Source organism: Ips typographus, linkage group LG1 (genome assembly GCF_016097725.1).
Source record: "Ips typographus isolate SLU linkage group LG1, UJ_Ityp_2.0, whole genome shotgun sequence".
NCBI classification, from domain to species: domain Eukaryota; kingdom Metazoa; phylum Arthropoda; class Insecta; order Coleoptera; family Curculionidae; genus Ips; species Ips typographus.
Window position 1 is genome coordinate 4,795,143 of NC_138422.1, and position 25,219 is coordinate 4,820,361.

Here is a 25,219-nt window from a genome sequence, read left to right on the forward strand (position 1 = left end):
TATTTTGCCAGCTCGTTACGAGAGGCTCAGATAGTCGGGCTTGTGCCCCTGAGCCCCAGATAGCTACAAAAAGTTCTAAAAAATCGCTTAAAGGCACGATCCGAGCAAAGATAGTCATTCCTCGTGGAAACTATAACCGTCACTGTCACATCCACGTGGTCTTCTAGGTTTTCACCCTTTCCGCCTCTTGGAAGTGCACCGCACAAGACAATTCCCCGTAGACTTTTAGGAATCGACGTTTCCATTTCGAGATTCCACCATCATCACTCGACCGGCTGCGAAATTCGGTCGTCAACTTCAAATTTCCCTGAACATTGTTTGAGAAGAGACGTGGTTTCTTAGTGACAAAGGTACTCGGTGGATTTGGCGATGTTAGTGCCTCTCCCCCATATTTTAAAAGTTCTGCCGGAATCTCGTCCGAGCCAGGTGCCTTGGAGTTCTTTAGTTTATTTAGTGCCTTTTGGGTTTAATCGTAGGAGGGTTCACTAACTGGTAGGTCCACTGTCCTGTATGTTTCTTAATTGTGCGGTTTTTCTTGTTTCACGTTTAGAAGGTCTTTAAAATATCCTTTCTGATTCCTCCATTAGTTCTTCGTCATTGAGTATCATGTGCCCTTGGTTGTTCATCAGTGTTGGTATGGATCTGGGCTTTTTCCCAAGAGATTGCTCTGGAGCCTGGTTTGGGGCGATCCTCTTTCCATTGCTTCATACTTCTGTGGTTCCTATCTTCTTTTCTTCGCTCTCCCGCCCCACCATCTAGGGGGTGAATTGAGTAGCCTCTTGGATGGTGGTGCCGGTCCCAATCCCGGATAAAGGAGGAAGGTTGAGCGGACCAGGGCTAACTCCAAACCCACCCTCGTCAAAAGAACCCAGTTATTAAAACTGATGCAACCTTGCCTCGGATTCGGACGGAATACATTGACAAGTAGTTATTAAATAGTCACTTAAACTGAACATGTAAGAAAAAGAACTAAATATAACTCATAATTAAACTATAACAATTAAAGGAAAGACATTTAAATTGACAATGTAGCCAAAATCGTGGGGTAAAAATACTTTTTCGACGACTGACTTTGAAAGTACCTCATGTACGCTTCCATTTAAAAGCAGAAAGCGATTATTCGCGGCGCGAAAGCAGAAAGTGAATCCGTCATTCTGTAAATGCTGATGTCGTTCATATCGTGATTCTGATGAAGACGCGGATATAGTATTATGTTTTTAGATAGATAGGTATATGATTTATTGTAATGAAAAGAAAATAGGAGTAGTAAGAAGAAAATTATGTTGGTTTCAAAAGGTAGCTTGTTAATGGATATATCACAGAGCGTAATATAATAAGTTAAAGAACAGAAGCCAATATTTCAACCTCAGCACTCAAGATGTCAGTTGAACTTACAGCCCTTAGTGTTAGATTAAGGAACTATAAATAGATAACTGCATCATAATTGAACATTTTTGTGTAAACTATTAACCGTCGTCCTAAGGAGCAAACTCGCGTTTGGGACGAATTTTGACATCGACTTGACAAAAATTCAACTTGTAGACACTGATGATCACCCCGGTGAATGCCCTTAGACAAGAGTCTAGGGTTCATTCATCTCCGACTCCACGCTTTAGCGTTCGCCCTCTGATGTATGTTTTAGATAATAAAGCGAGTTACCAATGGACCAAGTTTCCTTCCCTCTGTGCCACTCCTTATCGTGACAATACTTAACAAAAATAGACAATGTATTAAAATGTACTTCATTTTATTTACTATATAATAGTAATATTAATAGTAGATCAAAACTAACATCATGTAAATAGGACTTTATATTTAATATAAAAATATGTAGTTCATAATTTTAAATAGGTCACCTGAGCTGCATTTTTGGCAGTTTAACATTTTAATTACATATCGTCCTAGCAAATATGTTACAGGTTGAACTAAAATGTCTTTAAACAGGTAAAACCCTATAAGTTGAGCAATTAGCCAAAAGCTATGATCGATACATCAATGGTGTTTGTACAATTTGGTTGGTTTACTGAACTATATTATGGTAACACGGTGTGGAATATTTATAATTTACAGTGTAATGACTATTATAGGTTGCAACAACAAAATTGTGAAATTACTCAAATTAAATCTATGTAAGCATACAATCACAGTGGAAATATCCCGTAGTTTTATTCTGTTTTAAATCAATGAGGTTGTAAACCGAAAATTTGGTTTTGCGGTAATTAGAAGTACGCAGAAAAATATTACACAGAAAAACATTTTACTGCGCAAATACGTCAGTGGAAACTATACTTATTTAGTACACCATATATATCTGTGACGTAGAAAGGCACATGTGCCCTATCTCTCTTCCCCTTAAAGTTGCGGGAGACTTAATGCATAGATGTGTGTCTAATATCAATTTTAACTAAACGACAACCGTAGATTATCTTCATTTTATAGTGAACCGTGTTTAGGTTAGGTTAGGCTTTGTTCAATCGTATTTAAACAACAGTAAAGGCCGATTCAGAGTTTCATAACGGTATAAATAAAGTAAGAGGTAACAGTAAACAGTAAGGAAATTAAACAGTTGATATGTCACACATCCATAGTTTTCTGTAACTAAAACTATGAATGGATGTATGACATATGAACTGTTTAGTTTTTTACGGTTTACTGTTACCTCGTACTGTTGCGGAACTCTGAATCGGCCTTGGTTGGTGGGTTTTGTTGTCTGGCTCTAAAGTCTGTCTTACTTTAAAACAAAAAAGTCTAAAAAATCGCTTAAGGGCACGATCCGAGTAAAAAATATAGTCTTTCCTCGTGGAAACTATAACCGTCACTGTCACATCCACATAGTCTTCTCCTAGGTTTTCACTGTTTCCGCCTCTTGAAAGCGCACCGTACAAGACAATTCCCCGTAGATTTTTAGGAATCGACGTTCCACCATCTCCACTCGACCGACTGCGGAATTCGGTCGTCAACTTTAAATTTCCCTGGACATCATTTCAAGAAACGTGGTTTCTTAGTGGCAAAACATGGCACCCACAAAACTGACGTGCAGTACCTTTCAAGTTGAAAACCGAACTGTTGGCCTTAAGAGTGTTTCTACGAGAAAGGCTGAGTAATTTGCGTACTGACTTTAGACTTCCACGTACGTTACAAAATTGAAATGTCTATTAAGTCACAGAGGACCCTGCTTGGCTTATTGTAACTTTGTTTTAAAGCTTTTTATAGAATTACTAGTCATGTTAATAATTGTAACGTAGGACGTAATAGCTTTTAATGCATACATTTTAAAAATGTAAATTTAAAAACCTTAAATTTTACTATGGTTTACGACCTCATTGAACTATTATTGAATAATTAAAAAAAATCCATAAACATACGTTTTCCTACTCATGTGGGGTAAAGTGTACTATTCTGCGCTAGTTAGGTAAACAACTATTTTAATACGGGAATTCTATCTGTACATATTATATAAACGGCACAGTTGGTATTCACATTACGTCACTAAAACATTTGTACTGTAAACAATACAAGATTACATTTGGAGCATTATCACATATTTATAAAGGTATAATGAGAGGTAATCTGTTTTTCATTTAAATTTTAAATTCATTGTTAAACACCATCGAACAATTTTTAGCGATGATGTTGAACAATAACATTAAGCTCTACTCTTTAATTAAAATTATACACTATTTTAAGGTAGAATTTATGGAATGATTGTTACATTAATCATAAAAAAGTGAGCAAAATTAAAGGAAAAACAGAGGCTATTGTCTAGCACTTCTCTCGGTTTCAATCAAACATTCTCTGACTAACAATCTCGCTGAAATAATACTGCGCTTCAATCTTTCGGCAGAACTGCGACTTCCGGCGTAAGTTGGTCGAACTTCTTTTCCCATTTCTTCAATTACGCTCAGTAATTGAGCATATTTGGAAACACCTAAATTGATAATTTAGTATTTACAATAAAATAGAAATTGTGTGGTTTTGTTTTAAGGTAAAACCACCTATTACTATTCAACTATGTAATAAACTACAATATTATGTGACATTTAGAGATGGAAAATACTCAAAAATTTATTATTGGAGAAAATGGAAAGAAGATTTAAGGAATTTAAGAGAATGAGGAAGAAAAGGCTACAAAAGTAACAATTCAGGAAATGGAATTTGTTTCTTGGTTGTAACTGTAAGTAGTCTTTACTGCTCCATGGAGCCAAATTTGACAGTGCTGACATTAGAGATTTAAGGAACACTTTGAAACATACGTTACAACTGTCAAATTTCGGTCGATAGGACTGTATTAGATTGGTAATTTAGCGTCACAGCTGCGTAATTTTTGATAGCTGTCAGGTGACTTAAGAAACATATCATAGTGTCACTTACGCTCACAAACGTCAAGTTTGAGGCTCTATTGGGGTGTATATACAAGGTACAACGGTTTTGCATTTGATAGTTTTATGTCACTGCCGAATGAATTTTAATAGTTGTCACCTGACTAAGCTACGCTGTGAAGTGTAATAAAGTGCCTTAACTGTCAAATTTAACGTCTTAAACTGTCATTTAACGTCACAACTGTCAAATTTAACTCTACAGAGTTACGAATAACAATTGATTCATCAAAGAGGCGCGACTATTTGACATTTTACCCTTTCACAGCACTGTTTGTACCTAATGAGTTTTGACAGCTGACTAAAAGCCTGTCATTTAACGCCATAGCCAGTTCAGTTCGTCAAAGTGGCCCACGTTTTTCCAATCACAACTAAAAATTTAAGCTTTTTGACGTTGTCAAAATTAAAAGTAAATTGACTGAATTAAAAGTTTTGGCTTTGGCAACATTGATTTCAAGTCATTTTCAAGCTTTTCCACATGTAAAACGCGTTTAGACTGAAAAATTTTTTTGGTTGTGAAAGTCTGATGAAAATAAGAAATATTCCTGTATTCAGTTTTAAATGTGACATCATAAAATGTGAGGGAACTTTTGCTTGTGTAAATCAAGCTTCATAAATCACTCCTCCTAGTTTTTAGATAGGGTATCTATAGTACCCAAGAATACTGAAATATGAAAGTTATCCGGAGCTTATAAGCCCAGTTTTGACCGGCCGTGAAAGCCTTCATACCCAAGAATAGTTTTGAATTTTTCACAACTAGATACTTACATGTGCTACCTACAAAACCAAAATAAACATAATATTCTTCTTACTAAATAAAGAAAAATAGTTTATTACATTTATTGCTACTCAGTACTTACAAAAATAAAAAAAAGTTATTGTTCCAGGGTGTAAAATTGGAAAGTGTCAAATTTAGTCCACTGTGTATTTTTACTTAAATTGCTCAGTTATTCGAGATTTTTTTTAAAGCACTGTCTATGGTAGTCAAAAGTCTACAAATTGATATATCAAATCACCCTGTAACAGTCAAAATCAAAAAAAAAAGTGTCAAAAACAGTCACTCTGTACTTATGCTTAAATAGCACAGTAATTGAACATTTTTACTAAGCACTGTATAGCGTGATCAAAAGACTACAAACTGTCAAAATAACTGAGTTACAGGGTGTTAAAGTAAAAAATATTGAATTGGGTCCACTCTGTATTTATGGTTCAATAGCTCCATTCTTTAACATTGATACTATAGACTATAGACTTTGTACAGGGTGTCCGGATTTAGAATGTTTTGACATGAAAACACCATTTCCGGGTTAGATAGAAAAAAACCACTATACATGTCTACAGGGCGATTTTTGAGAAAAGATTAATGGCAAAAACCATATTTCGATATCTTGTTAATTTGTGGCGCTAGAGGGCGTTTTTCTAATTTTTACCCTTATTTCACATTAAACCCTTCAATTGTAATGTGATAACCACTAAGCTCAAAGTTCAGTTAAAAGTTAACAAAATAATAAAAAATGGGTATATTTGAAAACATGCAGTTAGGTACTTTTACCTTATCACAAACATTGCAAAATTTCTAAAAACAAATTGTACTTGCCTGTTTGAGGACTATTCGAACTTAGTGGGGTACTGGTAGTGTTCACATTAGTTTGTACTTGAAACTCACGATGTGAACTATGGTTCATTATAGGCTGAGAGGGCCTACTTAATGGTATGGCTGTAACTGTAACATCACTCAGTTTTGATTCAACAGCCTGGATGTCTACTGTATCCATCCTTAAATACTAGATTATTCAACAATTCTGCAAAAGTTTTACAAATAAACGTAGCACTTTATACTAGTTAATAAACTATTTTTATAATTATATAAAACCTAATAAAATAGTACTATTGAACAAACTCAAGAAGTAAACAAACATTAAATTTTATAAAATTAACAACAACCATCATCAGTAAACCATCTGGAGTTCTGTCATAATTAAGTCAAGATGTATTAGAATTATTTCCACAAGTATCATGTGTGATGACGTATAGCACGTGATTGCAGTACCGTCTGCTCAAAGGTGGCCACGTGATAGCTGTCCTCCACAACAGTTCAGTTCGATTTCTATTAAAAAAAAACATTAAATTGACTTTGGTGCGAATTTGAGGTTAAAAATCAAAACGTCATTAATGACGTTACACGTTACTTGTCAAAAATCAGAAGTTGTGAAAGAAAATTTTAGAAAAAGGAAAAGGGTGTCGGTTTTTCGTCTCTTAATTTAAAAATAAACCTTCCTAGTCACGTGAAATTTGTTTGTATTTTTAAAGCGTAGTTATCTTTGTTATTTTTTCGTCATTTTTAGTGCTTATAAAGTGATTATAGCGGTATCCGGCCATGTTGATTTTCTTCATCCAAATTAAAAGTGTAGTGTCATCGGAGAATTGAAAATTTAATCTACCCTACCTAAATTGCCAGTTTAAATAAGAACCTAAAGGATTTGCGGACAGTGAATTAATTTTTCTACAAATTTAAGTTTAGGGTCGCAACAGTGGTCCAAAAGTTGCACAGAAGGAACAGTAAGTAAGTAACTTCCTTTACTAAACATTACACTTGTTTTAAGTTGATGCTGTGGCAGGCTCTATATTACTTAATAGGTGCAGAATTGTTAACAAAAATGTAAACAACTACTTGGCAAGTGAGTGCTGCTTAACATAAGTTTCAGAAATGTTTGTATCATCTGATTGTTGACAGCATTATTAGCCTCACTGACTAATAAGCAATGGTCAATTTGACTAATAAAAAACAGTGTTGCTTAAAACTGTTTTCAAATATTAACCTACATAGCCAAATGCAGTTCAGTGCTTTTAATTCAATGTTACTTTTGGCAATGGACTTCAAGGTTCAATTACTTAATTTAATTCTGCTAGAATCTTTACTTTAAAGGTCTTTGCCTTAACTTTATTGCTTTAAACTTTGTTAACCACATTTTGTTTTTTCAATGAGTTCAATAAATATAATGTTCCTTTGTTAAATTTTGACTGAACAATAGCCAGATAGTCTTATCAGTTGATTTTTATCATTAACAAGTTTCAGTCATCAGGTATTGATTTACTGTTTCAAACTCAATCTGCTTAAGTAAATAGTCTGGGAGAAGCCTTATATTTTAGTCTATTAATGTGATTTTTTTCATGTTGCTGTGTGTATTAACACATTAATATCTATTTTTGCAGCTGACTTTGGTTAACAACATAATTGCTGAGAAAGCCTCAAAGTAAGTTACTCTATTGATACACTTGTTTATTATTATTATCTAGGTATATAAATTATTTATAAGATAAGCTGTAGATTATTCCATATAAGTAAGGTTGCAGCTTTACAGAGGTGTAAACTAAATTTTTGATTACACATCAGTTTTGTTGATCACTGAGTTAATACCTACTTGTTACAGAGCTTTGCCAAGGTATGCAATCTTGCAAATACTGCTATCTGATATTCACTTTTAAAAATGGTTCCTTAACCATTGTCTAGAAGTTTGAAATTTTTATTTACACACTTATTTTTCTGGGAGTTGTTAATGAAAAACTAATATAGGTAGTACAGTTTAAGAGCTTTTGTAGAGGACTAGAAGGCAAACTGAAAATGAAATCACTTTCAGGGGCTTTAAAAGTGAGTACTGCTATCCTATGCAATTTAAGCTGATGACTCCTATTTCACCAACATTTCTAAGAAAATGTCCCTCAGAAAAACCAAAATAACTACATTTATGAAGAACACAATGAGAGATCAAATTAATGTATGGTAGGAATGGAAATTTTGCAAAAAAAATTATTGAACCAAATTGGAGAATATTTGAAAACTTTTAGGGCCATTTCTGCCTTGCAAATATAATGCAAACTATTGGTTTTAAATGGAAAAGGACCAGTAGCTATAAATAGCCACAGAAAACTATCTCCCACTGGAAAGTCAGTAATCTTAGTAAAAGTCAATAATGTTGTTAATTATCAAGTTGTGATTTATGTTGATGTCTGGGTTTTGATAGAGTTTTTTTTTGCTTTAAAACAGTGATGGAGGTATTCTTCTTCAAGTATTCTACAATCAATTTGGACCACCCTGTATGTATAAGGTTTGGATAAAATTTCTTGGTTTGGTTTTGGAAATATCAATAAACCGAAACTTCTCCATCTCTGCTGGATCAACTGATTTAAATCAGGCCAACCCTGGTGTTCCAGGTACAGAGGTTTTTCATCACAATAATGGCATAATAAAACTTAAAATTAAAATATACAGGGTGTCCCTGAAATGACTGTTAAACACTTAACAACAAATTTATTGGCCAAAAATAAGACAATTTAGGAAAACTTAGTTATTTCAAAAAGAAGTAGTAGTCCATAGTTATATGTCAGTGTATTATATGTGTTATAGTCCACTTAGTTATATTCAAAGTTGCTTGATTTTGCCGCTACAGGGCGCCAAAGTTCTCAAATTAGGTAATATTGTTTCTTCGAAATAATTTCTTAACAAGCTTGTAAACTTTTAGGAATTTTGGGACCAACACTTTTCTTTTTGTTTTTTTTCCTTGGTTTCATGTTTTAATAGGCACAACTCAAATCAAAAATCCGTTGATTTGTTTCAAAATGGTGAGGTTTTAAATATTACCCAAAAAAAATCACTGTCTGGGTTGAGAATTTGTTATAAATCTATAATTGGCACTATAATGTGTTTATTTCATAGTTTCATACATTATCATATGTTGTAGCTCTATATTTTTCTGGCAACTATTTTAAAACTGAATATCAGACATTTTCTGTAACACGTAATCCTATTGGGACAACAAGTACACCCTTAAGACTACCTTGTTTATGTACTTTTTAAGTATAAATCTAAATACTAAAATTTAATGTGTCTAATAACTTAGATGCGTCGGGGGTCTAACGACATGCAGGTGAATGTGGCAGGCATTCGTCGCAATCTCAAAAATATAGCTCACAATTATTCCGATGCACAACGAAAGGTACGAGAAGCAACTTCAAATGACCCTTGGGGGCCAAGCAGTACTATCATGGGTGAGATCGCTGATCTAACTTACAATGTGGTTGCTTTCAGTGAAATAATGCAAATGGTAGAGTGTTTTGAAGTTGTTTCTAGGCAAAGTATATAGTGCGAGTTTTAGGTGTGGAAACGATTGAATGACCATGGCAAAAACTGGAGACACGTTTATAAAGCCCTTGTATTACTGGAGTACCTGATTAAGACAGGGTCAGAAAAAGTGGCACAGCAATGCAAAGAAAATATTTATGCTATCCAGACGCTTAAAGATTTTCAACATTTAGAAGAGGGTACTATTCTGTAAGAGTTAACATTAGGAATTAGTTTTACGTTTTTGGGGTACGCAGGTAAAGATCAGGGCCAAAATGTACGAGAGAAGGCAAAACAGCTGGTAAACTTGTTGAAAGATGATGACAGGTTGAAAAACGAGCGAGCAAGAGCGTTAAAAGCTAAAGAAAGATTTGCCCAAAGCGCTAGTGGATTTGGCAGCGATGGCGGTCTGGACACTCCAACCAGTCCGCGTTATCCAGCTTTTAGAGACCAATGGAATGGCGGAGATGCAGCAGGCAAGTAATTTATAGTATTTAACAAGCACATATTACATCTAATTTATCAGAAAATCTAGCTGAGTTGCCACGAGATATAGAGGTAGCACGTCCACAAACTGCTGGGGAAGAAGAGTTGCAGTTACAACTTGCCCTGGCAATGTCAAGGGAAGAAGCGGAGCAGGAGGAACAAAAAAGAAAATCTGATGATGTTAGATTGCAGTTAGCTTTAAGTCAAAGCCAGCAGGATTTCAAGTGAGTTTTGTTTGATTTCTATATGCTAATTTCATTTTGGGTTAACTCATGTATAGGAAGTCTCATGAAAAAGTGTCTCAGAGTCATTTGGTGGATTTGTTGGACGTTAATTTGGGTAGTGACCCTACCCCAGTTGACCCTTGGGGTATGCCTCAGCCACCGAGTCATCCACCACGACCTCAAGTAAGTTTAATTGAAATATTTCTTTTTATACTCACCTAAATACATCAGACAGCTTCCTGTTTTGATGATATTTATTTAATACTCTATTCTCTATTTTGAAGTTATTGTCTGGTACTATAATTCGGTGTTGACTAGTTTTTTAAATCTTTTTTAGTAAAATTTTTAAAAATGTCATAAAACATAATCGAAAACCAATATCGTCACTGTCATATGAAAAGTGCTTAAGTTCACTTTTATCAGAAATTGCACAGGTCCGAACGTTCAACGCTTATTAGCGGCTATTATTGATGAGTCAAATTTCTTTGTAGCTGTTTATTAAAACAGCATAATTTGTATAAAATAGTTATGAAAATACGTAGTGAGATACTTCAGGTAAGCATCAAAATGTAGTTAGTAGTATGTCAATTTAATTTTTTGTGATTATACAGTGTGTTCAAGATGAGGAGCGGTTAGGTATGGAGATTTTGAAAACAGTTAGTTACATATTTGGTTAAATGGGAGTAATTATGCCCCCAATAAAATTACATTTGGAAAAGATTTATTTCAGTTTTTGAGATTTTTAAAAACGTTTTTATTTTTTTTTGTCTATCCGGAACTATCATCAACCCTCATTTTTATAAATGCGGTCTTTATTTTTTAATATAAGATTCTGACACCCTTTTTTATTTCAAATTCAATGATGTATTCTTTGTTATATTTTACTTACTTAACATTTTGAAAAAAATTTGGCATTTTCTATAACTAAAAATAGTATTCAATTTTTTAAGTTTAGGGAATTTCTAGAACATATTTCCACTTTTTAAAATACTTGATAATTTAAATTTTCTACTGATTTTCTAGGGGTGTATTTCTTTCAGATAATTTTTCGTTTGCGGTTTGGGTTTTAAGGATGCATTTTTTGTTTTTTTTTTTCTTAGAAATTGGATAGAGTATCAATTTTATACGCTACAACAAACATAGAAATGAGCTAAAGAACGATCTTATGAACAAAGTTTTAATAATGCTGAGAAAGTCTTACACTTTTTTTTCAGAATGAATTGAAGTTCAAGAAGCTTTAAACTTTGACACAAAGTGCTTATTGAAAGTGAAATTAATAACTCTAATACCCAAGAATTGCCTAAAAAATGTAAATCCTAATCGCTCCTAGCTTTTTACAATTTTAGTTGAAACAAAATCATAAAAGCAAAAATATCTTGGTTTTAAAGTGTTTTTCTGAAAAATTAACTTATTTGGACTGATAAAAGTGGATTCATGCACTTTTCGTGTTACTGTGACTATGTGTAAATTTACTTATTTTACTGTTATATTTTTCATGTTTGTTTATTTTTCTCTACAGTCATTGGATTTGAATTTCCTTGGGTTTGTTCGTTCGGTATGTATGACGTGCCCGACTGTCGAGTTATGCTTTTGCTAATGTTCGTGTAAATTTTGTTTTATTTTATTAATAATTAGTTTATTTGTGGTGTAACTAAGCTAGTAACACTGTAACAGTATACATCATACAAATAATTTTTCTAACTTTATACGAGTACCCGATATTTGGTGAAAATGATCAATCTATCGAATGCAATGCTTAATAGTTTGCTAAGATGCTTCAACTCTTTCTAACATATTTCTCTCTGGATCTACCGCAAAGTGTATAATCGAAAATATTATATACCTAAATTTTGTTTATTTTGACTGTATTATTATTACCAATTCGATTTAGTAAAGTTTTGTATTTTTGGGATTTGGCACACATTTCTTATATAGTATGAAATGTTAATAAACGTTAATGTATTTTGATTATTTAGAAGGATCAAAAAGAGAAAATACTACTCATCAATAATCCACCTTTTAATAGGATATTATCAAGTCTTTTAATCAATAATGAAAGCTATTGTTCTTTGTTTAAAGTTTAAGCTGGGACAGCTAGAAACTGACTGGATAAGACTTTGTTAAATTTTAATTGCTGATAAGAAGAAGAATTTTCTAAGAATATAAATATTGATTAAATTTGTTATCGATCCGATCGGTCAAACTTACTAAACCTACTTTTGTAAAGGGTTTTGCTCGAAGATATGGCTGTTTCAAAATGTCCAACCTGATGATTTGGCAACAACATGTTTATGAAAGTGATTTTCTTTAAGTGACTTTTTCTGAACATCTAGTTCTTCTTGTCAGTCTGAAACTGTCACTCTTAAGGTGATCTTCGATCAAAGGCACAAAACAACGAGCCGTTTAAAACAAAACCACTTTTTCCAAACGTTTTAAAAACTAGCGTGGTTTGCAACAATTTATGTTTTGGGTTTTAAGTCTCACTTGGAAGCGGTAAACATTAATGCGATTTTTCACTAAACGGACTGTGGGTTTCTGTTTTCTAAAACTCGGCAAAAGAAAAACGAAACTGAAACAAACATAAAACATCTATTTTCATTGAGTGGGAAGATTTTGTTGTGTTGTGGGATGGTTTTGTTGGGTGGGAAGTTTTCTTTTTATGTTTGGTTTCTAAAAAATTAAAAATATTGCCTTTGGCTCGTGTCGCCAACTTCATCTTCGTGAGTAATAGCTATTATTATATGCTCGTTTAATAATATTCTATTTGTCATTACTGTCGTAAATAGTTATTTGCGCAACTAGGGAGAAAAGTGCAGCTTTTGCTGCCGCGAACAACAATTTGAGTACAAGGGTGCAAAATGACGTTTACCTCAGATTTGCTCATCTAATAATTTCTACGACAAATATTATGTTTGTACTAAAGATATGTTTGTCAAGAAAGTGACAAACTGTCTTTAGACAGTGTGACTTTTACTGGTGGCACTTTCCTTCCCTAGGTGAAGTGAAAGAGGGAGGGAGGAAAATACTTTCAGTCTCTCTGGGTGCGTATTCTTGAAACGAGGAAAGGGTTATCAATAGAAAGGTCTGTAGATTGTGACAGGAACCCTTCTTTGTCAGCTTTTTCTGTCACATTCTACCAACAGTTCTCTTGAGAAATCCGAATCCTGCTTTCAAGAATTAGAACCTCGGAGGTACTTTTACTCCCTAGGGAGTGAAAGAGGGATTTTGTTGTGGAGAAGGCTGAGTGTTCTTCACCCCTCCTTTTTGTTTTACATCCAATTTGGTCCACCCTGTACACACAATACTCAAAATTACTTTAAAGCTACCATGGTGGTCATAATAATAAGTTCTTATTTGCTAACAGTGAGCTATAATTTATAATTTTACAGTAACGTGTTCAACCTGTATTTTTTTTATAAAAAATGTGAATGAGATTTGAATGAAACCTATTCCTCAGCAATCATCTCCATGGCAATCTTCGTCTTTATCGTCTCCGCCGCGTCGCGAGCTTGGTGCTGGGGCAGCGGCGGGTGCCGACCCATGGCAGCCAGCGACAGCGCCCCCTGAAAAACCTGATCCGTGGGGCCTCGGAGCCGCAGCACCTTTAAACTTATCGCCTATCAACACGGGAGCTGAAACCACGAAGCGTGATCCTTGGTCGCCGACTAGCCATGCATCGTCCTCTGATTTAGATGATTTTGATATCATCACAAACAGGTATGTATGGTTTTATCAAGAAAGAGTAATATATTAGTATATTATATAATATAGTTGGTAAGTAGGTAATTACCGCACGCGAGTGAATAATAACCAAGTACTACACCTACTATACAGAGTAATTCAAATTCGACCCTCATCATTGGGATCTCGGAAACTATAAGAGATAGGAGAAAGTTTAAATGGGGATAAAGTTGCGCAATATAAAGCTTAACCAAATGCCGTTTTAAAAATATTGATTTTCCAAGTACTTTCGAAGATATCCGAAAAAAACTGAAAATTAGATTTTTTGTTTTTATTTATTTCTAACCTTATTGGAGTTTTTCTTTTTACATTAGTAATAAATTAGCCCTATTATCTTTTAAATTTTTGTTATTTAGTGTGCAAAATTTTCAACTCTGGATCAATAAAAATCAATTGGTCTTTGAGGAAAAATTGGCATGTTGCGTCTTGCGCAATGCGGGTTGCATTATCTACAATCGTGTATCGTAATGTCTCACTTATCATGCTCATTTGACGTTACACAATCATGTTTGCTGCAACATTCTCTAAATGGCAAAAAAGCATGTAAAGATGATGGTATCCAAATATAATGTGTGTTTTACTTGATAACAAAAAACAATTGATTTTTATTGATCCTGAGTTGAATATTTGCACATTAGATGACAAGAAGCTGAAGGTTTATGAGGCTAGTTTATTATTGATTATTTCCCTCATTGTACTAGCAGCCAATAAAATTCAATGAACCTTTCTAGTTCGACCAATGAGAGCCGTTATATACTGAATAAATCCCTAGTTGCTAAAATATTACACTGAATAAACACCTCCTACCTTTTTCGAATACGTTTTTTTGAAGAACATTTGATATTAAACGAAACGGGATTTAGACACATATAAAATTTAAGCTATTTTCTTCAATATTAACAATTAATAAATCACTATAACGTAGTTTCCATTAAAAAATTACATAAATTAAAATATTATGACGTCTGATTGTCAATCTGAAATGTAAACAAAAATATACATGGCTGAACGAAAATCTGTCGTCTGCTGGGGTGAGTTCAATATTATCATTAATTTCATCACGTTTAGTTTAGTATTTGTGTTTTAACTAAGGTGTTTCTTGTTAATAAACTAAAATGTGAGTTTTCAGGAAATAATCTTGACATATACCCCTCGGCGTTCACGTTTTATCACGTAAAATGTGCATTGGTAGGTTTTTTGCAAAATTTTTCTTTTAGGCAAATGGTTTCGACTAAATAATTCTTTGGAAAAAATCGTCGAATTATTTAGTCTCAATCATTTTCCAAGCAAAATTTTGCAAAAAATCACCTATGCACAGTTTACCGGATAAAACTTGAACGTCTCGGGATATAACCTATGATTAAAAGTGAAATTTTGTCAAACATTTTGTTTGATTACTTTCCAACAAACAGACAACCTAGTATATTAAAACTTAAACCGAGTAGATTTTCGAAAACGCTCTGTGCTGGCTGATCGAAACTAAAGAGTTAGCCATTGAGTCAAAAGGAAAATCATTTTTTAATCTATAGCATTATCTATTTAGAAATAGGACGACGTCACCTAAAGCAAACGGCAATACGACGAACGATCCCTTCGAATTGAATTTATTGGGTGACGCTTTGCCTTCATCCGGCCTAAGTCCATCAGGAGGGGCCACAAAGAAAACACCACAAAGTTTCTTAGGAGAAAATTCCGCCTTAGTCAATTTGGATAATTTAGTTACTACAAGTAAGTACTCTACTTTTCACAACAGCAACAACAACGTGTTTTTTAAGTTAATATTGCGTTTAGATTTAGTTTAATTTAAATGTTTGCAGTTTAAAATTATTCACTATTAATAATATTAGTCATTATTAATGATACACTAATAAAAATCCTACCACACTGTTTTTGAGGCTTAAATATGACAATCTAACTCTACTTACCTTCGACCAAAAGTGGATGATGTCAGAGAGCCTCAAAAGTACAATTTAGTTTTAGTTTAGGTTTAGTTAGGAGATTTTGTAGGGTGGATAACCCAAATCTGATTTAATTTTTGTTGTAATATTTAATAGTATGTATTATTTAAATCGCCCTAACTTTTTTGAGACACTCTGTATTTAATTCTAAACTAAAAATTCTCATTTTCTAATGTAATTTATCTAGAAAAGGTATACTTGGTAAGAGTTTATTTAAACCGCGGATATTTGGATTTAAAAATTTGCGTCTCGTATCATCCGCTCTAACATCATATTCATGTTTTCTTTTAATCGCAATGACTAGATTCTTTGCTTAGTTCTGTTAATTCTCTCCTTTGTTGTTAAGGTCTGTTAGATGGTAGAACAAGTCAAGCTGGTTTTACAGATAAGCCTAGCAATCCGGCTTTAGTCGCAAATCCGTTCTCCGATCCCGCAGTGCCTCAACCAGTCGCTCGTCCCGTTTTCAATACACAACCTCCGAAACCGTCAATCAACGAAATAAAACAGCAATCATTCGCGCAGTTTGGTGCGACACCACCACCACCACCGGTAGTCAGTTTTCCAGGATTTGCCGCGGCGCCATCATATGGAGTAACAACGACACCGGGTAAATACTATTTCATATAAAAAACAACATTGTTTGCAATGCAATTTAATTTGCAGCATTTTCAACAAATGGATCAGTTTTTAATGTGACAGCGTCCACGGTCCCTCAAGACCCGTGGGCGCCAGCTACTACCGCCACCGCACTGAACGGTAACGGGAATGTAGCGACGCCTTGGATGAAAACTAACGAACCGGCCAATCCTTTCTTGTCTTAACGTTGTTAAAAGGTAAGTTAACCAAAGTTTACTAAATGTTGATGTTTTTCTATTAGCAAACTGTCCAAGTAAGAAAAAAATGCATTGCATATTGTATCTAAAAGGTATCCCAGGGCTAGCGGCAGTGACGTAATTATTGTCGTTCTTTGTCTATTAGTTGTGAACTGAGCGAGACGGAATTTTGACGTCATTAACGATTGGTGTGTTTTTCATATTTTGATATTTTCGGTAATCGAACGTCTAAACAATTCAGTGGGGCGAACAGACTGATTTTGCGGCTGATATGAGATATTTCATGTGACATACAGCATACCGAGGGTTGCTGCTTACCTTACTTTGCAGGTTTACCATCAAGAAAATAACACACACACTCTGCGGACTAACTACCAACACCTGCTCAATTTAAGTAAAATAATAACGACACTGATTTAATTTTTCTGAAAATTATTCTGCTTTTTCCCAGCTTGACTCACTGACTGAAATCGGTAAACTGAAGCACTGTCAATGTCAATGAATATGTTTCTGTCTTTTGCTATCCTTAAAAACACGCTGATGTCATGTTGCCGAACGCTCTCGTAAAAAAGGTATTGACAATTATTGGTAGACAGAACCGGTTTCTTGCACTGACACGGAGCCTTAGTATGGGCGATTGCTTCGGTAGCAAAAAACAATAATTTGTTAATAGTTATTTTGTTATATTCCTTATTTTACTTATTAATTTATTTTTTCTTCTTATTAATACATTTTTAACAAATAATCTTTTTTTTCAGTTGAAGCAATAAACTTCAAAGTTAAACTACAAAATTGAACTGGTGCAAACCTGAATATGTTCGCGTCCTATTGGGTCAACTTTCATGATGAAATTGTTAACACTTTTACACTTTGATTATTGTTATTATACACCCTAACAATTTATATTTGGTTTTAGGTACTGGGTCAAAAATATTGTATAACAAATTAGGCCAGTTTATATTTTTTAGTGTCACATTTTTAACGTCACCCTTTTTCAACCCATTTTCCTTAATTTTTTACCGTAGTTGGAATATAGATTGGCCATTATTTGTAACATTTGCTCATTCTCTCATAGACAGTAAAAAAAATTATATTGTTTAATAAACAGACATGTTAGGAATGTCCCTTTCAAACGAAGAGACTGAGTGAAACTGATTGAGGTATGAGATATGTAGTTTAACTTGAACATATCTGAGATAATAATTGACCATTTTGAATGTAATTTTCATTAAATCTTTGGTATATTTATTGTAATTATGGTCTTTAAAAAAAGTGCATTTTACATTCATTGTTACAATAATAATTTAAATTTCCTCCATGCCTGTGGTTCAAAAAAGGTTAATAATTATTATTAGCAGTATTTTATTGACGAGCTTAAAAATTATTAATTTATGTTTTAAGGTTTATATTTGTTGCTTCTAGAAGATGTTTTGTTATTGTGTAAAAATGATTATTTGAACTCGCTCTTTATATATTATTCTATATTTTCTGTAATTACTGATTTAATAGTGTATATACAAAATAAACAATATTATATTTATATAAAAGTGGTATTGCGATTCTTGAGTTTTATTTGATTGTCATTATTACTATGGACATGTATATAGTAATATACTTTTTAGAGACAAGATTTTTGTATAATACGTGGCTTTAATAACGGCATAAAGGATAATGTTATTGTATCATTATTTTCACCTACATTCGTAAAATAAGAAATAAATACAAAAAGTTGTATTACTAGTTTTATTGTTTTTTAATCCTTATTTGCTTGGACGAAGTTCCTTACACAGGGTGGTCTAGTTTTAAATCAAGAAATAAGTTGACATGCATTATGTCATTTTTGTAAAAAACGCTTTCTGATCCTCCAAATGGCAGTTAAAACGGAAATGTCAGTCCAAAAATGGAAATTTTCCGACTCGAAAATTACCGCTTTTACATCTCTGTTTCTGAGCGATTAGTCAGCTAATTCACTTCAACATGTTCTTCCGTTCTTCTTTATTAATTTTACTATATAGAGACAAATCCAAAAATGGGAGTTGGTCAGTCTCCCCAGTAAATGATTCTGTTCAATAAACGAGTACTATTATGTTACAGTTTTGCCTTGAAAAATAAACAAATAGGAGTAAAAGAAGTCATGTTATTAAATTGTTTTGATCCAGTAATAATGATATTTCCTGTTTGGGTATACAAAAAGTATATTACAGTACAAAATACGTAAATGCAGTCTCAAAATATTTACATTTGTTGGGCTTCATAAATCAAAGCCCTAGACAAGTTCCTAGCAGCTGCTAACCTAAGAATATCAGTTTTATCGCTTAACTCGGGAATACCTTCTTTTTCCTCAAGACAATGCAGTATTGTATAAGTATCACCAGAGAAAAATACCAGTTCTTCACTTTCCAACAATGGGATTGCTTCACTTATAAGTACGGACCAAAAACTAAAATTACAAGTCAAACATTAAAGTTTATGAATTTAAGAGTTGGTTCTTTCACTTTAGAATAATTTTATTCCAAACATAATTTTTATAGAAACCGTGAAATCAGACGCTACTATTGGTCAATTCCGTAATTTTTATAGAAATGAATCTAAGAATAAATTTATCCGGAGGTGAAAGTACCGGTTCTTAGTCAAAAAACCACTTACTAATTGGGTACAATTTTAGAAGCCATTAAAGAGATTAATAATTGTCCACACTCTCTGTACTCGCCTGCTTGATACAGTTTGTGAAACTCATTGTACTTTCCTGAAACCAATCCCATTTGAATTAACTTCAATTTAAGAAACTGATGGATTAACTGTGTCGTAATACCTAAAAATATCAGCCTATTGCTGGCCAACATGCAAGATCCTAAATTATCCAATAAATCGGTGCTGTTTAGTTGTCCGTTATCAATATACTCTTTCAGGAACTTGTCGGCTAAATACGTAGTAAACGATTCGTCTTCCGACTTTAATGCCCAAGTCAGAGCGTTTCCTAAGCGCCCTCTTTTTAAAGATTTAACCCCTTGAACTTTGCAAATGCTTTCAGCTGAAAAAAAACTCAATGTTATAACGGGTGTTCAATAATTGTTATGGTCAAGTTGCATTTGTCACAAAACGCGTATGTCTCAGATAACGTTGCGGTTGATTTCATACCATATACAGGGTGTTACAAATTCGACGAATTAGCATTGCTATCTCAGAAACTACAGTTGATAGAGCTTTAGTTAAATGGAGGCAAAGTTACGCATTTTATTTCTAAATAATTTGGCAAAAAAAAATTCAAAAAATTTTAATTACATTCGGAGACATCCGACAAAAATCGAAAAAATCAAATTTCTATTTTATTTTTTTCCCACTTTATTATTGATTATTTTGGAAAATCAAGAAAGTAGTCCCTACGTTCATGCTAGAACGAGAGAACCACAGTCAACTACGACCATAACAATCATTGAAAATGTGGTTAAACGTGTTTCGCCAAACTAGGCATCATCAAACTTGTAATTACATATTAAAAACGAAATTAAAACCAAAAAACACGAACGGACCGTATAATGTTTAGTTTCTGAAGTACAGTCAACGTTCTATCTTATTGGATCACCCAGTATCTGAACGGGATGTATTGACAAACTTTGATAATCTCAAGTAATCAGATAAATATAGAAATGAACAAAATTCAATATTATAAAATTATGTTGTACTTACCAACTTTTTTAAGTTTCCTAGATTGAGCCTCCCTAACTAACTTGTGAGCTTTAGCTTCTGTATCAAAAGGTATTCGCGGCAAAAGTAATTCAATCGTAGGCAAACCATCGTTTGGACAATGGTCTAAATAGCTCAGACCAATTTGCCAAAGACTTTTATGCCCTACCATTGTTGTTCCATATTCCAGAATAAATGATTCTCTTAAATTTGCTGCTGAACTAGAAATAAATAAATTTCGAAGGGGAAAATTAACAATCAGCTACAGAAAAACTTACAATCCTTCTACCTCATTTTCTAAAGAGGACAGACGTCCAGAATGGAATAATATATCTGTCAAATGGGTTACAAACCAACCGTTTTCTGTCATTTGTTGAACTTCTTTAATTACCTACAATTAAATATAAATTGTAATTTGGTTTTCTTTTGTTACAGTACAGTTTTAAATGAAATCCATAGAAACAATATTGTCACGTTTAGGGGGTAGCGCAGGAACAGAAACAACAAACGTAGTACAAGCATGACTTCTTTATTCGGCGCTGCATAACTCTTAGTATTGAACACTGTCCAAGAGGGGGTGTGTAGATGCGTGGGTGTGGGGGTATGGGCGTAAGGCCTTCTGAAGTGCCGCCAAGCGGTACCCGCTCGATACGAGCAGGGTGCCCCTATGTCCGACACGCCCAAAGGACTTACTTTAGGTACTGCAACAGGGTAACGAGCCGTCCGGGCACTAGGAAGTTCGGACTGTCGCTCGTGACCTCCCTCTGGGGATGACCCCAGAGTTCGGTGGTCGTCGATGGCTTGAGACGCCGATTAAATACTCGTCTCATGACCCCAATTTGCCGGTCTCGCTGATTCGGCAGTGCACTGGGGGAGACCGGGGCCAGACTAGGTACCGGAACATGGTGCAACTTATGTTATTCGTGACATCTCCCCCTTCCAACAAGTGTTCGCCCCGAACACTAAAATTCTATATTACAAAATAAATTTCTCGTCTTTCCTTTTTCCATATGAATCTTAAAATTAACCGATGTTGCTTATTTGCTAGAGAGGGTATGGGAAAAACTTTATTCCAAAAATATAAACACTTTTCTCTTAAAACTACTTCTAGATTCCTAGATAATGTTTTCAGCCACAAAAAAATTAATTCTTTCCTTGGGTCACCTTTCAACCTTGTGTTGCGTCTATCTTCTTGCTCTCCATTTTGGCCAAAATTTACGTCAACTGCACATTGTATTGTATACTCCTTTGGGCACCATCATCTAAGTGGAAACGCTTCACCTAGGCTTCATCTCGTAGTGCCGTCTCTTGGCACTGTATTCTCTAAGCGGCAAACTTCATCGCTTAGCTTCACTTCTTCCTACTGTGTCCTTTTGCGTGCTCCTTTAGCACACCTATCATTGGACATGTATACTTCTTCTTAATTAACGTGAGCACATTTGGAGATGCTTCTTCAGCTCGACTTATTAAAAGACTCTGGGTGCACACGGGTGTAAGTAGAACCGTCGTGGCGGGACCCATCTGAAGATGTCAGCTTCTCCAAGACTTGCTGCTTTACTTCCTTAAATGATATGGCAATGCGTTGATAGACGCAACAAGGTCGTCCGGTGGCCACTGAAATAAACAATATATATATATTTTTTAAATTAATAAACAAAGAATCCTATATCAAGTACTTGCACTTGACCTAGTTTTAAATAAACACACGATACTTGCACTATTTTGCTGTCTCAGCAAGGAACCTAGGTCACTGGCTTAGAAAATTGAGACAATGTTATTACTAAACTGCAACTATGCAAATTATATACTTATTTCTACTATACCCAATTACTCAGTTAAATTTTACCTTTACTAAATTAATATAAATTATACTTATTATTGTGCTCATCTGCACTGCATAGACTCTGTTGCTTTAGGGCGTCCTCCAGGTCGCTCTTTACTTTACCCTACTCGATTCGGGCAAATGCGAGTCTGTAAACTGGTCCTTCAAAATCTTCAACATCTTCATTTTTTGGGAGGGTCGTAGCGTCAGGGGTAGAGCTGGGGTGTGACTACTGATATGAAGATCAGTAGTCCGAGATCAAACGAGGCGCCTCCACCATGTCACGTTTAGGGGGTAGCGCAGGAACAGAAACAACAAACGTAGTACAAGCATGACTTCTTTATTCGGCGCTGCATAACTCTTAGTATTGAACACTGTCCAAGAGGGGGTGTGTAGATGCGTGGGTGTGGGGGTATGGGCGTAAGGCCTTCTGAAGTGCCGCCAAGCGGTACCCGCTCGATACGAGCAGGGTGCCCCTATGTCCGACACGCCCAAAGGACTTACTTTAGGTACTGCAACAGGGTAACGAGCCGTCCGGGCACTAGGAAGTTCGGACTGTCGCTCGTGACCTCCCTCTGGGGATGACCCCAGAGTTCGGTGGTCGTCGATGGCTTGAGACGCCGATTAAATACTCGTCTCATGACCCCAATTTGCCGGTCTCGCTGATTCGGCAGTGCACTGGGGGAGACCGGGGCCAGACTAGGTACCGGAACATGGTGCAACTTATGTTATTCGTGACAATATGACCCTATTACCAAAAAGAAGTTGGTACATGCAACTACTGAATAACCATTGAAAAAATTTTAAAATACACTTCTAAAACTAATACACAACCAAAAAAAAAATTTTTTGTAGACCTGAACAAATTATATAATAATAAAAGCTGATCTTACCTCAAATATATCAAATTCCATTGCAGCTAGCAAAACCCTATCCAAGTGTTTTAAATTGTGCTTCATTCTCATTTTTGTAATACTGAGTTTAGCAAACTGGCCTAATTCAAACGTTTTTACAGTTGGTTCAGTATAAAACAACCAACCAGCCAAGAATTCATACCAGGCTTCACATTGATTTTGAATTTCTGCCCAAGCTTCCTCTTCACCGACCATAAGCTAATACAAAAAGTTACACAATTGACCAAACAATAAAAAAATATACCTACGTTTGCTAATAAGTTTAAATTGTGATTGCTAATAAACTGTTTTGAATCAATCTTCTGTTGCAAATCTATGGTCCAATGCCTCCATTGCAGGTTAAACTCATTCACTGAAACGCTACTATTAATCTGAAACCAAAGAATTCTTTATTATTTCATATTATACTGACAAGTTGATTAAATGTAAACTATCAGATTATGGACCTTTTCACATACTGTTCTCGCGGAGTGAGTTTACCCGTGTGTCACGAAGGCTACGTCATTTATAATCATATGAATCAAATCAAGTTTGTTTTCGTCAACAAACCTGTTGTGTTCATATTATAGAAAAGGGCTAAATCTGATGATTTAAATCACAATTTATATCAACCGATTTTAATCAGCCTTGCTACAGAGACCCACAACATTTAAGCAATAAATCAGTGATCAAACCAAGAAATTCACACTGTTCAGAAGGTACACTGGACTTACTTTCTTGAGTTCAAAAAAACTTGCACTGTGATTTTTCTGAATTTAAAATTAAGCCATTATTATCAAACCACTTCCTTATTAAGTTACCTATATTGTTCTTCTACCCTCAATACCAACTTTAATAGACTATTTTCTCAACTATTTTATTCTATGATCAAATTAGTATCATCTGCATAGTTTATTAAGCAGGTACTACTATGAAAAGCATGTGGCAGATCATTCAAATAAATAATTAAAAGGAGAGGACCTAGTGTATAATTGTAGTTTTAGAAAAATCAAATCACTATTTTAAAAATTGTAATTATGTATGTGTAACATGTTACACATCAAAAAAAAAAATAAAAACTTACCCCATAGGTAGGCATACTGCTTAAAACCATTTGCATTAATTGAAATACTGGGCTACCAGCTGCAGAGTGCTGTTTAAGCAAGGCTCTTGCAACTTTAACTCTTCCTTGTAAAACATTGCCAAAAACAGTGGGCCAAAACTCTTCGTTAGTTTCTAGTCCATCCATGTCACTTGACAGAAGAATAGCAGCATTTCTTTCATGTTTAGGAAAGTGAAACCTCACCCAATCAAGTAAGTGGGGCAGTACAATATTTCCAGGAATAACATCATTAAACAAAATTTCACACAAGTGCCAAATACACTCAATTGAATAGAAAATTGTAATATAGTTGTGCAATTCCTGTTTGGCAGTGGTAGCTATTGTTGGTTTGGCAATTTCATCATGCATATTTTCTAAACAAGCTCTGATAACTGAACGATATTGTCTACTAAAGTTCAAGAGTTGTGTTGTGGGATTTGTAGGTTTAGTGGCCATAAAAGCTTGTAGTCCTAGAAAAAATACAAAAACATTATTATTAATTAAGCAAGTGGGTCAAAGGCAACTTACCCAGAAAACTGCCACTAGATTGATTAACCAGTTTTCTTAATATTGGGTGAAATAACATCACCTCCTGACGTATAAGGAATACAGAAGCGGAGCTGTCTGAAGCAAAATTACTAGGGTTGTCACCTTCTTTCTGTGGTCGTTTTTCATAAGGAAAAACGCAAATTTCGTTTGTAGGACGCCAAACTCCTGCTATTCCAGCTCTGGCACACAGGTTGTTTGGTATAGCCTAGTAGTATAAGGTATTGGTTTATCAGTTATTCAATTAAATTGTATGTATTAGTTCACTTACAAATATTTTTGAGGTGTCTTCCATTATATTTAGCAGGAAATCTTTTTAAAAAACTATAATTAACCCAACCAAATGACCAAAGTGTAAACCGCTTTCCTTGGTGTTAAATTTTGACAACTTAAAGCAAAGTAAGGTTAAGTTTTCTTCTTCTTCCTTATTGTACA

The 25,219-nt window shown here is 34.5% G+C and overlaps 3 protein-coding genes across 8 annotated transcripts; 1 reads left to right on the forward strand and 2 right to left on the reverse strand.

Annotated features, from left to right (window-relative positions):
- Positions 1 to 1,726: 1,726 nt before the first annotated feature.
- Positions 1,727 to 6,337, reverse strand: LOC145733048 (uncharacterized). The gene is made up of 2 exons (XM_081985663.1): positions 5,974 to 6,337; positions 1,727 to 3,928 (listed from the first exon to the last, which is right to left on the reverse strand). Exons 1-2 carry the CDS (start codon positions 6,149 to 6,151, stop codon positions 3,756 to 3,758), a joined length of 351 nt encoding a protein of 116 aa, XP_081841789.1. The 5' UTR covers positions 6,152 to 6,337; the 3' UTR covers positions 1,727 to 3,755.
- A 207-nt stretch (positions 6,338 to 6,544) lies between these two features.
- lqf (epsin homolog lqf) lies at positions 6,545 to 18,471 on the forward strand. Of its 6 annotated transcripts, none has more exons than XM_081985540.1 (13): positions 6,545 to 6,939; positions 7,590 to 7,630; positions 9,275 to 9,478; positions 9,530 to 9,695; positions 9,753 to 9,971; positions 10,022 to 10,205; positions 10,262 to 10,388; positions 11,725 to 11,760; positions 13,663 to 13,922; positions 15,490 to 15,674; positions 16,290 to 16,511; positions 16,568 to 16,737; positions 17,496 to 18,471. In XM_081985540.1, the coding sequence occupies exons 3-12, from the start codon at positions 9,275 to 9,277 to the stop codon at positions 16,723 to 16,725; spliced, it is 1,761 nt and encodes a 586-aa protein (XP_081841666.1). In that variant the 5' UTR covers positions 6,545 to 6,939; positions 7,590 to 7,630; the 3' UTR covers positions 16,726 to 16,737; positions 17,496 to 18,471. The 6 variants fall into 6 exon arrangements, with proteins under 6 accessions (XP_081841666.1, XP_081841632.1, XP_081841643.1 ...); XM_081985506.1 differs by having other exon boundaries at positions 6,546 to 6,939; positions 16,251 to 16,511; XM_081985517.1 differs by having other exon boundaries at positions 6,546 to 6,935; positions 16,251 to 16,511.
- A 436-nt stretch (positions 18,472 to 18,907) lies between these two features.
- Positions 18,908 to 25,212, reverse strand: Nup75 (nuclear pore complex protein Nup75). Its single transcript, XM_081985495.1, has 10 exons — positions 25,056 to 25,212; positions 24,767 to 24,992; positions 24,221 to 24,708; positions 23,406 to 23,528; positions 23,137 to 23,355; positions 20,700 to 20,812; positions 20,425 to 20,642; positions 19,550 to 19,768; positions 19,384 to 19,483; positions 18,908 to 19,177 (listed from the first exon to the last, which is right to left on the reverse strand). The coding sequence occupies exons 1-10, from the start codon at positions 25,077 to 25,079 to the stop codon at positions 18,973 to 18,975; spliced, it is 1,935 nt and encodes a 644-aa protein (XP_081841621.1). The 5' UTR covers positions 25,080 to 25,212; the 3' UTR covers positions 18,908 to 18,972.
- Positions 25,213 to 25,219: the final 7 nt, after the last annotated feature.